General features: G+C 36.8%; 1 protein-coding gene across 3 annotated transcripts in view; it reads right to left on the bottom strand.

Annotated features, from left to right (window-relative positions):
* The window catches only part of LOC145675525 (pleckstrin homology domain-containing family A member 8-like), a 68,722-nt gene that overhangs the window by 38,382 nt on the left and 14,170 nt on the right, over positions 1-16,170 (bottom strand). For all 3 annotated transcript variants that reach the window (XM_081746009.1, XM_081746008.1, XM_081746007.1), the window contains 3 exons: positions 10,761-10,885; positions 6,520-6,684; positions 4,347-4,393 (listed from right to left, as the gene is read on the bottom strand). In XM_081746009.1, the coding sequence (XP_081602135.1) occupies positions 4,347-4,393; positions 6,520-6,684; positions 10,761-10,885 (337 nt within the window). The remainder of the gene's footprint in view (positions 1-4,346; positions 4,394-6,519; positions 6,685-10,760; positions 10,886-16,170) is intronic.

Below are 16,170 nucleotides of genomic sequence, written 5' to 3'. Positions count from 1 at the left end.
AGATACACCTGTAATTCATTTTTGTTATATTAAGCAAGAAAAAAAAATGAAATTAAATCTTTAGTTTAAGACTAATCATTTTCAAAATACTGCAAGAAACAAAAAGATGCAAAATTTCGAAATCTTTTAGAATTTACAAAATGCTACGATCTAAAATAATCATTATTTCTTTAAAGGAAGTTTCTGACGTATTTACATTGAATCCTGTTAACTAGCTACCTGCGTAGCTTTAACCCACTATTATGGAATTTGCTTTTCCAGGGTACCATTTATTTTGCGAGCACGAATTCCGGCTCTTTCAATTTAATGTTTAATGTTAATTAATTTAATGTTAATTATATATAATGTTTTAAAAAACTATATTTTTCCTCATCTACTATGCATGTATTTGCATATAGTATGTGATAGGCAGAGAAGTTTCGCAAAACACACTAAAATAATTTATTTTATAAAATATGCCCTACGGAATAGTCGGATACGTAAAAAGAGGAATAGGTTCTGAAAAGTACAAATTTGTACTTGAAATTCTCCGACTTTCTTTCAAGAATTTTTCAGCTTTTCATGAAATTCTCTAACTTTTCGAAGACTTTTACGAGTAAACTCAATTTCGTGATCGTTCCAGGTCAGTGGGAACCCTGATTTATCCACAAGATATTCATTACTTACGGATGAGTCAAGTGATTTCGTCTTTCCCACTCTCCGCCCTCAAGAATCTAAAACGCACATTTTCGGGTCCAAACAATTTGTTTGCTAGTCAAGAAAGCATAAGCAGGTGTATGCGTCACTTTATTTTCATATAAATAAGTTTCCGTCTCTTACTTATCTTTGATCTAAATGAAATGAAATATTTAAGTTTTACGTCCCACGGTTATGCCGGCTAGGCTAAAGGAGACGGTGATGATGAGAAATTAACGAAATGATGGAATGAAGAAAATAGGAGAAACGGAAGAACACCGAGAAAACCCAGCACACGGTGTTTGTCCACCACAAAGTTTACTTGGCACAAAGTTCACTTGGCGTGAGCTGGGATCGAACCCTGGACCCCATGCAGCAGAGGTGAACGCTCTACACACCACTACGGCCCCTATCTTTTATCTAATTGCACTTTTAAAATTCCTTCTTTCACAAACTTAAAAACTCTACTTATCTCTTTCATAGTATTTGATACGTCAATACAAAACATAACTATTATAAGTTCCAAATGCAGCTCACGATTTTGGAACCCAGCAGAAACAAATGAACAACAAATACGTCATATTTAACCTGTCCATTATTCTCTAATTTGGCTACCTGTTTAACTTGGAACTTGGCCGCACTGAAGCAAGGCTATTCATATGTTATTAACGAAATGTAATGAAATCTTTAAGTTTTACATCTCATGGTTATGCCGGCTAGGCTAAAGAAGACGGCGATGATGAGAAATGAATGAAATGGTGGAAGGAAACGGGAGAACCCACGCACACGGTGTTTGTCCACTACCAGCCCACTTGGTGCGAGCTGGGATCGAAGCAAGGGAAAAATTTGTCCATTAAAAGTAACTTCTTGGAGATAAAAAAAAAAAATCAGCACGAAATATTTAATGCTTTTACTTCTATTGCTGGCAAATAATCACACGAAAAGACTGGTAACACTAAAACTTTAAGATAGACTACATTTTATTATATGTTTTTTACAAAGTTTGGTTTACTTAAACCGAGGGATGCAAACTACTTTTCAGGTCAAAATTACTGACTTCAAATTTGAAAATACTGACTAAATACTAAACTATATATACATTAAATTAGCCACCCTACTTTCCACTGAACAGCTGTAAGCATATGCTAACTCAGTTATTAACAAATCTTGCAATATAATATGATAATAAATATATTAAATTCGAGAGATGAAAAAATACCAAGATTGTCCTGGTAAAACTGTCTAAGCAAAACCAAATACACAGAAAACTGAATTGCAGTGAACTCATTTTCCTAAAATGAAAAAAATAAATAAATAAATAAAATTACAGCTGCTTAGGCCAATTTCCCTTGCCTCCTTTCACTTGTACAAATTTATGATGTTCACACCTTTCCGGATTTTCTCTTGAAAAAGGTAGTAATTAATAAAGACTTCTGTTTTTCTACGGTTTTCTGAATCTTTTCATCAGCAGCTTAATCTTCATCTTTGTGGCCCTGTCACACATTACTTGTGCTAAATTGGCTCCAACAAGATCGTTGTTCGTAATGGCCTCTCTCAACCGTCCATTTACTTCCTTCAGTAACCTATCAGATGTTTGTCTCTTCTCTTCTTCTTCATATTTAAACGTTTTAAAGTACATTCTTTTTCTTCAATTGTTTCTTTCTCAAGTACGTTTTTTTTTTTTTTTTTAATTCTTCTTCGGCTGCGCTCTTTTTCCTTTGCTTCTCTTTCTTGTTGTTGTTGTTCTTTCAATTTCCTCTGCTGCTCATAAAACTCTCTACAACTCTTGTAAGCAGTATGTGCCAGATCTAAAAGCTCTTTAGATATACTATATACACAAGATGTGCCTTTCCATCGTATGTCTCATGTAGCACTGAGCATTGAGAACCCTCTCTAACATGTTAGCCCTATCAGAGGTCATACTGCGTAGGGAGCTTGAAAAAATTCTTTCAACTTCAGCTGAGCTTGTTTTCAAAATTTGAAAATTTTTGTTTACCCTTCCAAAAAGCCTAAAATACTTATTTAAAAAATACTGACTGAATACTGATTTTACTGACTTATTTAAAAAATACTGACTTTTACTGACCAGTTTGCATTCCTGCGAAACTCCTTCATATATAGGGTGTAACAAAAAGGTACGGCAAAATTTAAGGGGTGGTTTCCTTATGGGTAGACAAGCAAAAAAGTTTATACGACCATATGTCGGGAAATGCATCGTTACAGAGTTACGGCCATGGAGCCACCTGAGGGTGTGAAATAGTCACATTTTGATCGCTCCTTAAGGTGATTCAGTTTAAACTTCAATAACTGAGCCTCTAATTAAGTTAGGAAGATAATTTTGGTATCAATGTGTTCCTGAAGGATGAAACTTTCCGCTGATATGCATTTTATGAGTATACCCCCAAGGGGAAAGGAATACCATCGCCAAAAGACTGATGCAAAAAACAAACAAACAAAAAAAAAAAAAAAAAAAAAACGCGTAATTACCCTCCCCCATCCGCCGTGGTACCCCTCATACACATAAAATACATATCGGCGGAACGCGTCATGCTTCATGAAAACAGATACCAAAATTATCTTTCTAGCTTAGTTAGAGGCTGAGTTATTGAGGTTTAAATTGAGTCACATTAAGGAGCAGTCAGAATGTGACTATTTTACACCGTCAGGCGGCTCAATGGCTGTAACTTTGTAATGATGCATTTCCCGACATATGGTCATATGAACTTCTTTGCTTGTCTACCCTTAAGGAATCCACCACTCAAATTTTGCCCTACCTTTTTGTTACACCCTGTATTTTTCCTATCAGTGTGATCGTCCGGGAGACAAAAAAACAAGATGTACAGGGTGAACATTTACGAATCGCCTTCATTGTACAAATCAACCATTTCCGGTTTTTATCAACTTATCCACGGAGGATACTGATAGAAATACTTTGTACTGATCTTGTCTACATGTGACTATTTTAACATTCATTTGAGGACAAAAAGATACACACCTGCACGAGTGAAATCACTGCACAGAGTTATGAACACTCTAAAAGAAATGGACAATTTCAACAGTCTACAGAGTAGAGGAAATATAATTTACTCCAAGTTAGCTCACTAAGTCAAAAATACCCAGAATTCATTCAATTTTGCGAATCAAACAGTGAATAAATATACGAATAGTGTGAGTTCTTTCTGGCTCTGAACCATTCATACATATGCAGAAAATGTTTTTGATATCCAATAAATTATTTACATTCCTGTTTCCAATGTAAGGGAAAAGATCTTCCAAGATAGTTTGAAACATGAGGAAGTTTCACCATGAAGATCACATGAATTGCGGCATTTTTTATTAAACTAATTTATTTATTTATTTATTTTTTTTGATACAAACACCTGGTTTAAACTTTTAACAAATTCCCATTGTATATATATAAAAGAAAAAAAAAGCGGTTATGTGGTTTTGCATTGGGACGTTTCTTATACCAATTAACTTAGTTATGAAAAGGTATTCCTGCATGCTGCACTTTAAAAAAAAAAAAAAAAAAAAAAAAAAAAAAAAAAAACCAAGCAGCTCAAATTTCTCGAGTAAGAATGCTACATTAAAAATACAATACATACAGTGACGTTCTGCTATTAATGTGTGATAGTTTCACTTATTTTAACTAACATTTGTGCCACACTTACCTATCCACTGAGTTGGATCTCATAACAGGCACGGTTGGTTTCGGACCCTACAAAATCAAATTCAGGTCTTCAGTTTACATTTTTACAGTGTATAATTTACATTAAGAATAATAATAATAAAAAGTATACTAAATTCAGCATAGATTCTGTATACGAACAGATAATCAGTTGCAAAGAAACCAGCCAAGTAAAACGAATACTTGCGTTTTTCTATTGAATTTGGAACCAGAACGTTTGATTAGTAGAATATCGATAGTCTAAGAGAAAAATCTACTCCTGGCGGACCTTTGACGTTAGTTATACTGTATGTGTCTTAAGGTTGTAGTTACTTATACTGTTTCGCTACGCCCAGCTTATTTTTTAATTTTTTTTTTTTTTAGAATAACTCCAAGACAATAAAGAACGTTTAAAAAACTGAAAAAAAAACTATTACATAAACTCTGATAAAGACAGTAAATAGGATCACGCAGAAGTTACATGTATGGGAATATGAACAGCCAACGTTATCCGTTAAGACGTTAACGCAGTTGTTCTCAAGCTTTCCGATAACGCGGACCACCTGTTCATTCGAAAGTGATCTGCGGACTCCCTCGCAAAGTTATATGAAATTTTACATGGTATTAAAAAATATACTAATTAGAATTACCACTGACAAGAAAAGGCTGAAGAAAAATAATGCAATAAGTAATTTACTCTAAAAATACATGATTGTTTCCTAGTGAACGAAATTTCAATTAAAAATACAATAACTTTCAAGACTTTATTTTTTTTAAAAAGGAAATTCACTTGATAAACAATGTTCTCAAATAAGAGGTCACTAATGTGAGGAATGAAATTCTTTGTTTTTCCATAATTGCATTAAAATCTGGAATAAGTTTTATCACCATCACTCTTAGGTCCGATTCCACATTAAGACGATTTCGCTTTAAGGTTTCAATACTGCAAGAAAAGAAAAGGTATGTTTTCATAAGTAAGAGGTAGGGAAAGGCATCAAATGTTGCGATGCCTTTTTAGACAACTCTCTATATCCACAACGCACACGCAACTAAAAGCTACAAAGTTCATTTTCTTTGAAAAACGGTTTCCCATGAAGTATCGCAGGATAGTTCTAATAGCTGTTCTTGTTCTGTGCTAAAGAGATTCATATCTTGTATATCATGGATTTCTACATTAGTGAAAGTATTTGCAATCCAACCATTATCAGGTTGTGGGACAGGGAAATATTCTCGAAAACTTGCAGCTAATGCTTTCAAGTCTCTAACAAGTGTTTTGTGATCTCAGCAGAGAATTTTTCACCTGAAGAATCAATTAAATCCTTGAGCACTGGAAATGATGAATAGTTATTGTTTTGCACTTGTACTGCCCATAGCTGCAGTTTCTTTATCTTAAAAATATTTTTTGCATAACAGCTGAAAGTTCCATTTTATTACAACACATTTCGATTTTTAGGCGTCGCGGAGAACCACTGCGTTAACGGACAAACCTCATTAACAAACTCGACAGAGATAATCGCTCTAGCTATGTATTGCAAATAAATAAATAAATAAAATAAAATAAAAATAAATAAAAACTTGCGTACATGTATGGGATGTAATATAAACTTTGTTCACTATTCTCATATACAGTTTCAGAAACTCAAAAGTTCGCCCCCAAAAAACAAGTAACGCCAACGGACAGCCCTCTCGCTAGCAAAACCAATCCGTCAATGCTTGAACGACGTTGCCTTATGACTTTCCAAATTGTTAACAAAGGGATTTGATGATTAGTGACTATCAGTGCCATTTTTTAAAAACCCTATTCACAACTTTTTTTCTTTTTAATTTCTCGTAACCCACATACTTCACACTAAGGTTACTTCTCTATAACTAATATAAATACTTTCTGCACAAGAGATTAAAGTTTATCTCTGACCGAAGTATTTACCACTGTAGAACTAGAAATTGCTGTGATAAGGCAGGTTGGTCGAAGTCGCAGGAACAACGAAATACAAACCAGAGAATGCTTTCAGGGCATCGGCTCGGCATAGGAAATGCCGGTGAGTTCAAGTCTTTCCAGATCAAGTGGTCAAATTTTCTGTTCTTATTTCAACACTGTTTTATTTGCTAGTACCGGTGAACAAACAATACTTTAATACATTGATACGGTTAGAGATATGCTTGAGAAGTTTACTCACCTTTCCTTTCGCTTGGTTGGGAACCGCAGGAAGAGCAGTATCAGTCACGTGTTGATGTGGAAGTTCGTATGTAAAATTGGCATTCGAGATTTTCATGCAATCTTCTAATGTCTTTATAAAAGTGTCACAAGTTGCACTTAATAAACTAGTCGCTTCGTCAAGTTTCTAAAACAAACAAACAAACAAACGAGAATTACAAACCGGCCATATAAAAGATTACAATATACACTCAGTGATCACTGAATTGCGACCACCTACCTAATACTTTGTTGATCTACCTTTTGATCAGAGGACGGTCTGGACTAGGGATGTGCAAAACCGTTTTTTTAAAATAAAAACCGAAAACCGGTTTTTATAAAACCGAAACCCGAAAAACCGACATTTCGGTTTTTCTCCAAAACCGGTTTCGGTTTTCTCCAAAAACCGGTTTTGGTTTTCACCGAAACTGGTTTCGGTGAAAACTTTTAAAAAAAAACACATAAAACTATTTCTGTGGAAATGGATTCGGTTTCCGGAGAAATAAGAAACACCATTCTTGTCAGAAATAGAACAAATTTTGAAAAAAAAAAAAAAAAAAAACTGGAATCGGTTTTTCTGAAAACCGAAAACCGGTTTTTGTGCCCACCACTAGCCTGGACACGGCGTGGCATGGATTCTGGTAGTTGCTGATATGTTTCCACGGGGATCTGAAACCATATATTCCTGATGGAATCCCGAAATGAGCACACAGATGTCGGTGCAGGAGTCATGGTGCAAAGATATCGTTCCACAACATCCCATAAAAGCTCTACAGGATTAAGATCCGGTGAGTTAGGGGGTCAATTCATATGATGAAGCTCCGTGGGATGTTCCTTAAGCAACGCAAGTATAGTCCTGGTGGCACCGTGCATGGTCATTTATTTATTTATTTAACAATCACCAGATACAGCTCAGAGGCCATTTTACACTGGATATCCAACAACAATAACATTGGAAAGGATTTGGGAAGGTATCGGCCAGGGCCTGTTTTTAGTAGGTACCATCCCGGCATTTGCCTGGTAGGACTGAGGGAAACCCTGGAAAACCTATCAGGATGGTCGGCAGCGGGATTCAAACCCACGACCTCCTGAATGCGAAGTCAACGCTCTACCACTTAAGCTACTTCGCTCGCATCCTGGAAAATGCCGTCTTCGTGTGGGTAGAAGCGTTGCATTGTACGGTATACGTGATCCTCTAACACCTGAATGTACACAACGAATGTCTCACTGTCGTCCATGCACACCTACGTTTCCAGTCCATGCCAACAGAAGCATCCCCCCCCCAAACCATACAGCCGCCTCCACCTATCTCCACAGTACGCACAATGCACGACGGGTCCATGGCTTCGTGCTGTTTATTCCACACATGCACACGCCCGTCCGAGAGGAATAACACAGACCGTAATTTATCGGACCAATACACACTTTTCCAAACATCCACGGTCCAATTAGCGTGTTCCTCTGCCTAAGTGCGACGAAGTTAGCGGTGACGAGTGGGTTGTCTGCTATGGAACTTCATGCGTGCAGTGTACACCGTATAGTTGCATGAGATACGGGTGTTGTGCATCTACCATTGTACTGATCACGTAATTTCCGAACACTGATTGTTCGTTTGGCTGTCACGAGCTATTTGACGCGATGCTCACCACACTTTTGAACTCCCGTACGACCCTGCAGTTCCGTCTCTTGGGAGATCTTACCCTATTTTCTTCTCACTCCCTGTACACCTTCGCTACACAAAAATGGGCGTGTCCCATAAGTATCGCTGTCTAGTTATTGACCCATTTACTGCCCGGGTATCCACAATCATGCCCTAATGCCAATAAGTAGCCTCGAGTGTGTTCTTTCTCTGTAATACTATCAATCGGAGTGGTATTGTAATCAGCTTGCCTGCTGACACACTTTCTTCTGTAGAGATTGATTGATTTTGAGTTTTACGTCCCGTTCAGCAGCGAGGCTATATGAGACGTGGACCTACTGATTAACGTGGAATCCGAACCACATGAGCTCCCGCCGGGAATCGAACCCGAGTCTCCCGCGCCAAAGGCGCGTACGCTAACCGCTTAGCCACGAAGGAGCTCTTCTTCTGTAGAGAGACGGTCGCAATTCAGTGAGCAGACTACTAAGTGCAGAGTGTGTTAGAAATATTATTACATGCTGAATATGTTACGAGACCGACTCAAGATGTGTCTACCCCATACAGTCACTAGTTCATGACTCTACTATTGACCAATTATTAATTAAAGGAAATATAATTTACTGACAATTGAAACTAATGATATACTGTGTGAACAATTTTGCCACATTTAAGAGCACTGAGAATAGTGATTATCATATTTACTCATGATCTAATTAGTATATTTATATATTTAATTGCTCTACTGGTGCAAATTCAATGATATATAAAGTTCTAATACACAATAACACACTGAGCAAGGCTATGCGATAATATGTAAAAAACACAATCACGTAACAGTTTCAACACAATAACTGTGTCTTCATCAGACTTCCACTCCTGGCTGCTTAGGAGTTGGTCCTTGAGTTGGAAGAATTGGTATCCTATTATGATACAAGAAAGACACAGAAGGGTTCTCAGCCCCACCTTGAGAGCTTACGCATCCACCAACCATCCATTATGCTTTAGAAAGAATAAACGCTGAAGTGAGAATAAAACTGACTGTTTCACATGTGGCAGCAAGTACTGAATCTATCAGAAGAGTAATCAGTAACAAGTTTCTGCTTTTTCCATTTATTTTTATAAAATTTTTCTTAGAAAACTATCAATGCAAAACATATATTATACGAAAAAGTCACTTTACCTCCCAAAAAAGTTACTTTTGGTGACCAACTTGAAAAAAAAGTAACTTTTAGTTAAAAAAAAAAGTGACTCGTTATGAGCCCTGCTCTTACAGAACGAAGGTGTAAGAAGAGATTTGATTCCTTGCTTACGAACATCTTAAAATTCTGTCTGGAAAATTGTGTGATCAGATTACTTAATAACAAATTTGCAAAACAAATAAATAGAAAGGATAATATTAATTATAGTAATGAATAATGAGGTTTGTTTTGTAGAAGTTATATTGAAACTGGAGATTAATGAACAACTTCCACCGTAATGCGTTCCACCAGGAAATGACTCGGCACTACATGCACCAAAGGTACAAGCGGGATAGTCTTCACGTCATTTGCTTAACAGCGAAACTTCAGTTCAGCACTGACACTGATGAAAAAGTGAGTGACATCTGGAACGCTCTGCAAGAATTGTGCGTTATTGGATGATTCAGATAAAAGGTACTATTCTTTATAAATAGGTTTAGATATGCTACTTCCTACTAAGAATGTGAATTTGTTACGACGAAAATTTGACGTTACACGTAAGTTTACAGAAAGAGTATTGAGAATGTTGAGTATCGGAGATTTACACTTATCTGCTCTTTACATTAAATTATCACTAATTATATATTAATTAAAAACAGGATAAAACTAAAGAAGAAACTGAAGACACTTTTGCTACTATCTCAGTAGCTAAATGAGAAGACATTATTTGTTTTGCAAGCACTGCAAACAAACAAACAAATAAATAAATAAATAAATAAAAATAAATGACAATAAAATTAGAATAGTTTTAACTAACTGAATGGCTGCTGGATTCCGGAGGTTCAATGCCACGTTTTCTAAAGCTCTCCACTGACTTCTGTCCTTAGCCAACTGGATCCAGTTTCTGCTTTGTATTCCTATTTCTACGAGATCCATCTTAGTATTGTCTTCCAGTTAAGACTTTGAAAGCGTTCCTACTTTCTTCCATTCTGACTACATGGCTTGCCTATCTGAGCCTTCTAGATTTGATGACCCTAACAATGTTTGGTAAACAGTATAAATTATGTAGTTCGTCGTTATGAAGTTTCTGGCATTCCTATTCCCGTTTCTCTTGGTTCCGAATATTCGTCTCAGGATTTAATTCTCAAATACTTTCAGTCTGCGTTCTTCCCTCAAAGTAATCGCCTATGTTTCGCAGCCATACACAACAACAGGCATGATTATCATTTCTTATATTTTAAGCTTTAAATTCTTCGACAGAATTCGCAACGATAAAAGATTTTGAACTGAATAATAACACGAATTCCCTGCTTTTAGTCGACATTTAATTTCTTCGTGTAAATGGTTTTGATGTGTTAAAATTGATCCTAGTTATCTGAACGTAATTAATACAAATAAATTGCTTACCTCTACCTGAGGCCCTCCTTCGTGTGTAGCAGCCGTTTTCACCATGTGTACTTGTTGCATAAGTAGATCACAGTAGAGTCTCAGTTCAGACTTCTTCGACTTAAGTGTATCAGGATTTGAGTCCGCTAAAAAATAATAATCATAAAACACATCATAACTAGCTGGACATCAAAGTAAAATAAACCAAGAAAAAGGAGTGGTGCACTTGATAACACGCCACAATACCAACTATACTTGCCAGAAGCACACACAATAATAATAATAATATAAACTTTGCTAGAGAGTAAAGAGAATCACGCACGAAGTACATTTATGAATGAATGGAATATGGGCAGCCACCGTGAATATGTTAATGCAGTAGTTCTCAAAGTGGGTCCGCGGGACCTAGCCAGGGAGTCAGCGATGCCTAAAAATTGAAATGTGTTGTAATAAATTTGAACTCACAGCTGTTATGCAAGAAGTATTTTTCCAGATAATAAAAAGAAAGCAATTAATAATTATACCTACGTTTCTAAATTTAAATGTTTTCCTAGTTTACAAAATTTCTGCTTCGTGAATATAAAAGTTGTCTAAAAAGGCATTACAACATTTGATGGCTTTCTCTACCACTTACTTACGTGAACAGACCATTTCTGCTCTTTGCAGTATTAAAACCTTAAAGCGAAATCGTCTTAATGTGGAATCAGATCTAAGATTGATGGTGACAAAACTTATTCCAGATTTGAATGCAACTATGGAAAAACATAAAGAATTTCATTCCTCACATTAGTGACACCCATTTGAGAGGGTTGTTTATTATGTGGATTTCCTTTTTTTAAAAATCTTATTTTCAGTCTTGAAAATTACTGTATTTTCAATTGAAATTTCGTCCACTAGAAACCAATCATGTATTTTTAGAATAAATTTCTTATAGAATTACTTTTCTTGATCTTTTTCTTGTCAGTGGTAATTCTAATTAGTATATTTTTTTAATGCCACCTGAAATTTCAGATAGCATTGTAAGGAGGTCCGCAGATCACTTTCCGAATGAACAGGGGGTCCGTGCTATCGGAAAGTTTGAGAACCACTGCGTTAACAGATCGACTCCAATAACGATCTCGACTCAGATAATCGCTCTAGCTATCTACTGAAAAAAATTTCAAAAAGTCACTTTCGAGTTATCTTGTGGAGTAACGGACGTACGTACTAACATTACAATCTTTTATAAAAATTAAATTAAATCTTTCAGTTTAACGTCCCACAATTATGTCGTTTAGAGACGGAGAATTACGGCAAGTGAATATTGATCGAAGAATTTGTGGAATAAGAATGGAGGAGGAAACTGGAGTACGTAGAGAAAACCCACGGACATGATGCTGTCCATCACAAACTTACTTGCCCAGAAGGAATTCATGCACCAGAGGTACGCTCTCTATCACTGAGCCACCGTGGCCCCTACAATCATATAAGTCCCACTAGCGTGAACCTAAGAAACATGTCATGACTTGTTTAAGACATGAACTATGTGAAAAGACAATAATATTGCGAGAATCATACACAAGTACATAACGTGGACTAGAGGCGCACCCACGCGGGATGTACACTGGGTCCAGACTTTTCCTCTTAAAAAAGCACTTCGTAACTCGATATACATTTCTACACTTCTTATAAACTATACTTATTTAGCAGAGAAAATTATACAGGATGTTTCAAAACAACACCGACAACGTTTGGGAGGTGATTCCTGACACCAAGATAAGACAAAAAGTATAGACCAACCTGGGTGCACAAATGCTTCCTTTCGGAGTTATAGGCTGCCGAAAACATGAAAAAATTAACTTTAAAGGCCCATAGCACCAATACTATCGGACCTACCATAGTCGGGTAAAGACTTCACTTAGGAACTAATACGTGCCCTATCCAAATATCCATGTTTCAGAATCCTAAGGTACTCACGCAACAATTTTTATGGAGGGAGTTTGGCTACGGGCATATAATTTGAAGTACTCACCAACTGCCTCTATAAAAATTATTGCGGAAGTACCCAGGATTCTGAAACATGGATATTTGGATAGGGCACATACTAGTTTCCTAAGTGAAGTCTTGACCCGACTATGGTAAGTCCCATAGTTTTGGAGCTATGGATCTTTAACGTTCATGTTTTTATGTTTTCGGCAGTCTATAACTTTGAAAGGAAGTATTTGTGTACCCAGGTTGGTCTATACTTTTTTGTCTTATCTTGGTGTCAGGAATCACCTCCCAAACGTTGTCGGCGTTGTTTTGAAACACCCTGTATATATAAATATTCTACTTTGTACTTCGTATTTTTTCTAAGAATATAAGTGGCAATACTTAACAATTACTTATCATTTTTTCGGGTGTAGAATGACATTGGTTCATTACTATACAGACGTACCGGTATTGTATAGTAGTATTAGTTTCCCCATTCCCCAACTAAACTTCGGACCCTTCCCAGTACCAAATTCTGATTGTGCGCCTGACAGACACCAAATAACACTACAAATATCAACCAAACCCAGTACTTAAGAACGATAACCACAAACTATACTGGGGTCGAGAAATCCGGACAGAAGTAACAGAATCTGTAACCAAAACCAACATCACTATTATCAATAAAATGCACCAAGAAGTAATTGGGCCTCGGCGGATCTTCCAGTTGATCTCGTGCCACTGTTAATTCACACAGTACACTCAGCAAGTGTAATGTTCCCTAAAACTTCATACAACCGGCAATGAGTATCGACACTTTTTTACATGTACACAAAAACTTGATTAGGCATCGCTACGATGAAATCTGTTATTTTAGATCAGTATCAAAAAAGGCTTTCCTCTACCAACTGATTTATTAAAAGCTGGTAAAGTTAGAAACTTATAGTTACGCCTTAAAGTTAATTCATATGTAATTATATTAATCTACCCTTATTACTTTTTGATCTATTGGCAAAATGATATGCAATTTTGGTATGCACTATGTACTTACAAAGCACAAATTCTTACACATAGCGAAAGAAATATCCTTATATATTTCAAATTTACGGCCCAAGATTCCATATAAACATGTAACCTGAACTATGCTTTGCAATATAACAATGCAATTACGTAAACCCTCCATTTAACGGAGTAACTGAGCCGAAAGGATGTCCGTAAAATCGCAATTGTACTATGAACGAAATTTTAAATAGAATATTACACTTGAAATTGTACTGTATAATGTAACTATAAAATTACTAATAGAAGTTATGGGGTACTTTAATATAAAACAGTGAATTTATCTTTGTAATGTACTGTCTTGTGTGTTATAAAAATGGTCACCCACGTCTCTAGAAAGCTATGTATTCTAACCCAGTGGTTCTTAACCTTTTAGAGAGCCTAGCGTCTCCCCCATAGCAGAACATGCCGCGATCTGCGATGTGATCGCAGAAAATTTGCCGCGCCTTTGCAGAAAAATTGCGAGAGGAAAAAAATAGCTAGCAGAAGGACTTTATCTTCTTTAAATTTCTTTGAGTTTATGAGTATATTCCCATTTCAGTTTTTGATAGATAGACGATTATTTGAATATAAGCTTTTCATTAAATCTATGCAGGACTTGGTAACTAACTCAAGAAATGAAGGATTTTTTTTTTTTTAAATTGAAGACTCTTTTTTAAAGTTGCAGTAACAGATTTCCGACACAAATACTCTTTTGCAGTAAAGCTAATGATATTTTATTTGAGTATACTATTGTCTGAGGCCATATGTGAAAGCTGGGGTTCAGTGGTTACTAATGTAATGGAGAAAAGGCCAGCAGCAAAGGATGGACTTAGTGATGATATTGGAGATGATAAAATATAAATATTTTAAATCTGCTTCTTTTAGCAAAACTCTTTAAAAAAATGTGACTTCACAGGTTGTAACTCGAACTAGAGATACCACTGAAAACTGTTTACCATGCTTCACGTAACGCTGTAATAAAAACACAGTATCAACTTGATTTTTTATTTTGGAATTCCTGAAGAAAATTTTTGATTTTCAAAAGCTCATCGCAAAAAGACAAAGTTCTGCCATCGGGGCGCCTCCTTGGGTAAATGCGATAATCATGTGTGTTCCCCTTAGCCGTCATATTATCCCAATCCATCCATCCATGCTGAACGCAAGACTTGGATGAAGCAGTATAAGATCCAGAAAAAGACTTCAGTTCTTAACATCAGCCTTAAAGAATATATATGCTTCTTCTTCTCTGTGGCCTCGTGTAACTAACGTCTTTGATGAGAGCGGTCCCGTTCGATTTCCGGTGGGTATACATTTTCGAAAAAGTGTAAAAGCTTTTTTTTAGGTCAACCATCCTGCGTAAGGTTTTCATCATTCATACCAGGCAAATGCCGGGATGGTACCTAACATAATGGTCCCAAGCTGTTTTCTTTTTTTTTTCTTCCCATTCTTTTCTTCTTCCCTGGGGGGTACGGTGGCTCAGTGGTGGAGCGTTCACCTCCAGTGCTCGGGGTCCGTGGTTCGATCCCAGCTCGCGCCGTGTAGACTTTGTGGTGGACAAACACCGTGCTCGTGTGTTTTCTCGGAGTTCTTCCGTTTCCTCCCACCTTCTTCATTCCACCATTTCACTCATTTCTCATTATCACCGTCTCCTTTAGCCTAACCGGCATAACCGTGGGACGTTAAACTGGAAGATTTCATTTCATTTTTTTCTTTTCTTCTTCCCCTCCCGGATAGTGTGATAGCCGAGGGACATCATCCCGCATATACGACGGGATAAAATGGCTATAGATGCCGAAAGCCCAGAAATCTAATTTCTAACCCTTCCTCTTTCTTTTCGTTATATTTAAGATTAAAGGAAAAACTTCTTTTATAATTTGTTTCGGTTATCCGTCTTTTATTACCTTTACGTCCCTTCCCTCAATCACCCATTTTCGTTACAGCGCCGCTTGGGGGGCGCTAACTCCCATTTTGAGAGCCACTATAACCCACTAACCCACATTTGGAATTAAATCAAACAGGGTTCGATTTTCTATGGTTAGTTGAGATCATTACTTAGAGCTAAAGCATTTGAATCTCTCATACAAGGAAGGGTCAGAAACTAGGTTACAAGGCCAATATTTCCAGGGTTTCGTCTGTTATAGAGGAATCAGGCGTGTGTGGTAATTATAATACATGGAGCTGGCAACTGTGCAATGTTTCAACCACGCTCCACCTAAGGCGTTATTTGTAGGTAAACACAAATGGTGACTCGTTTGGGAAACTAGTCTCGCAAAGAAGTCCACTCGGTTATTCGATTTCTGTGGGCTGAAACCGCGGCAGTTGATATAGGTAAAAATCAGGACGAAACGGCCAGGACTTATCTTTCTTCACAACAACTCGCGCCAGCATACAGCTCAGAAGACTATAATGCTGTTAAAGCAGTTTCGCTGGGACACGAAAC

Source organism: Thermobia domestica, chromosome 18 (assembly GCF_964235325.1).
Source record: "Thermobia domestica chromosome 18, izTheDome1.hap1.1, whole genome shotgun sequence".
Lineage (NCBI taxonomy): Eukaryota > Metazoa > Arthropoda > Insecta > Zygentoma > Lepismatidae > Thermobia > Thermobia domestica.
This window is presented reverse-complemented; position numbering and strand designations above follow the sequence as displayed.